The 2,174-nt window shown below is 47.7% G+C and overlaps 1 gene segment (V, D, J or C); it reads left to right on the forward strand.

The window, feature by feature from the left end:
• Positions 1 to 821: 821 nt before the first annotated feature.
• Positions 822 to 1,610, forward strand: LOC111158405. The segment is given in 2 exon segments: positions 822 to 870; positions 1,237 to 1,610. Coding segments are annotated over 2 exon segments (423 nt in total).
• The last annotated feature ends 564 nt before the right edge of the window (positions 1,611 to 2,174 follow it).

Genomic DNA, 2,174 nt, shown 5'->3' on the forward strand with positions numbered 1-2,174 from the left:
TCTCTCTCTCTCTCTCTCTCTCTATTTATGTATCTAGCTCTGGGGAGAGAGAGCGAAACAGGACAGGATACACATGATATTATAACAAACGGTTACCACAAACTTCATACTCACTGCCTAAAGCATAAAATTCTGTCTTCTCTCCTACTCTCTTCTGCAGGACTATGAGCTCTCCTCCTGTAACTGAGAGATTCTTTTCTACCTCTGTAGGTTTTTAAGACTCATTTTCACACAGAGTATAATACACAAGTTCCCAGGGTGAGTTTCATTCATTTTAAATCATTACTGAAATGTTTTAAACCATTAACCTGGAAACAGCAGATCCCAGAGACTCCTGAACCATCGTCAGTTCATCCTGGATTCCGGAGATCACAGGCCAAACAGCTGGAGTGGGAGTGGGACCTGTATCATCCTGGACATTAGCTGACAGGAATCCAGGCAGGATGGCCACTCACCTGCCAGAAATGGACTCTGGACACGCATGCCTGTATCATCAGGATCTCTGGAGCTTTCTCTGAAGACAGTGCTAGGAGCACTGTGTCCTTCCACAGATCCTGATTATCACAGAGAGATCCTGCTTCCCACGCAGGCAGTAAGGAATTTGTCTCTGTTAGTATCCCTCCAAACACAGAAGGCATTTTAAGTTACTGCTCTTCTAGGAGAGGGACCTGCACCCTGCCTTTGACTCTTTCCACTATGCCACACCCACCACGGGATTTGCATATTGTCCCCTGGGGAGGACTTTGCCTTGAAAGTCTCAGATAAAGGTCAGCTCTGAGCATGTTCTTACTTACTGGCATTCATCAGTTCAGCTTCTCAAAATGAGGGTCCCTTTTCAGCTCCTGGAGATGCTGATGCTCTGGGTCTCAGGTAAGAGCAGATGGGGGAGGAGATGGGAGATTGGGGTGGGGAGGGTGAGCTGTCTGGGTTCTATTACTTCCTAGTGTGTTCTGTTCAGGGGTGAGATGACCCTGCAGAGGGGAATTTAATTTTAAGACCTGTGAAAATTATGAGGAAACTTAAGGGAAAAAAGAACAGTGCTTTAGTGAGATGGTGAAAAAAAAATTGTGGCCACTCTGTGCCCTGCAATTCTTGGGTTATCCATAGAGATTGGATATATTTAAAGTAGGATTCAATTCACAAGATGTGATATATCCTAACATAAATGAAATTTAATATAATAAATATGGCTTATAATATTTCTCCATAACCTGTAGTTATTTCTCATTATTTTAGGATCCAGTGGGGAAATCATGATGACAGACCCCACGTCCCTGCCCATCACCCCTGGAGAGCCAGCATCCATCTCCTGCAGGGCCAGTCAGAGCCTCGTACACAGTAATGGAAACACCTATTTGCATTGGTACCTGCAGAAGCCAGGCCAGTCCCCACAGGGCCTGACCTACAGGGTTTCCAACCATTTCACTGGGGTCCCAGATAGGTTTAGTGGCAGTGGGTCAGGGACAGATTTCACCCTGACCATCAGCAGGGTGGAGGCTGACGGTGTTGGGGTTTATTGCTGCGGGCAAAGTACACACGATCCTTCCACAGTGGTTCAGGCCCAAACACAAACCTCTGTGTTTGGTGGTCCCCACTGGGCACATATTTAGCCTGAGTGGGGAGTGGACACAGCAGAGTCTCTGAGCTGGCGTCAGAGGCAGGTGCTGGGGAACCCAGGGCACTAACCTGCAGTTGAGTGCTCTAGACCGAGTCCTGGCCCCTGGGTGCCAACAGCCTCAGCAGGGCACAACCAGCTGTGGAAGGGATGTGATCAGCCTGAGGTCTGAGTGGTGAGTGTTAGGTCCCCCAATAATGGGTCTGTGATCAAAGGAGTGAGACTGATACAAAGCGAAGGTCAAGCAAAGCTTAATTTTGAGCAAGCATTGAGAATCAAACTGACCATCTCTTACAAAGAGGTAACCCCTCCCTGCCTTACCGACTAACTTTCATAGAGCAAAGGCCATGTGGTTGGGCCTGGCCACACACAGGTGGCCAGTGAGATTGTAACACACAGAGAATGCTGCACAGTCATGGTAGGTCACACACAGGTGGCCAATTGAATTACAATTTACCCTAGTAGATATTTGAACTAGCCTATCACTTTGGTCAGAATTGGCACCCAAATGGGGGGACCCACACTTCTTGGTAGTTAGGGAGACAGTATGCACGCCCCA

The sequence above is a fragment of the Enhydra lutris genome, unplaced genomic scaffold, assembly GCF_002288905.1.
Source record: "Enhydra lutris kenyoni isolate GAN:26980312 unplaced genomic scaffold, ASM228890v2 scaffoldscaffold59, whole genome shotgun sequence".
Taxonomy (NCBI): domain Eukaryota; kingdom Metazoa; phylum Chordata; class Mammalia; order Carnivora; family Mustelidae; genus Enhydra; species Enhydra lutris.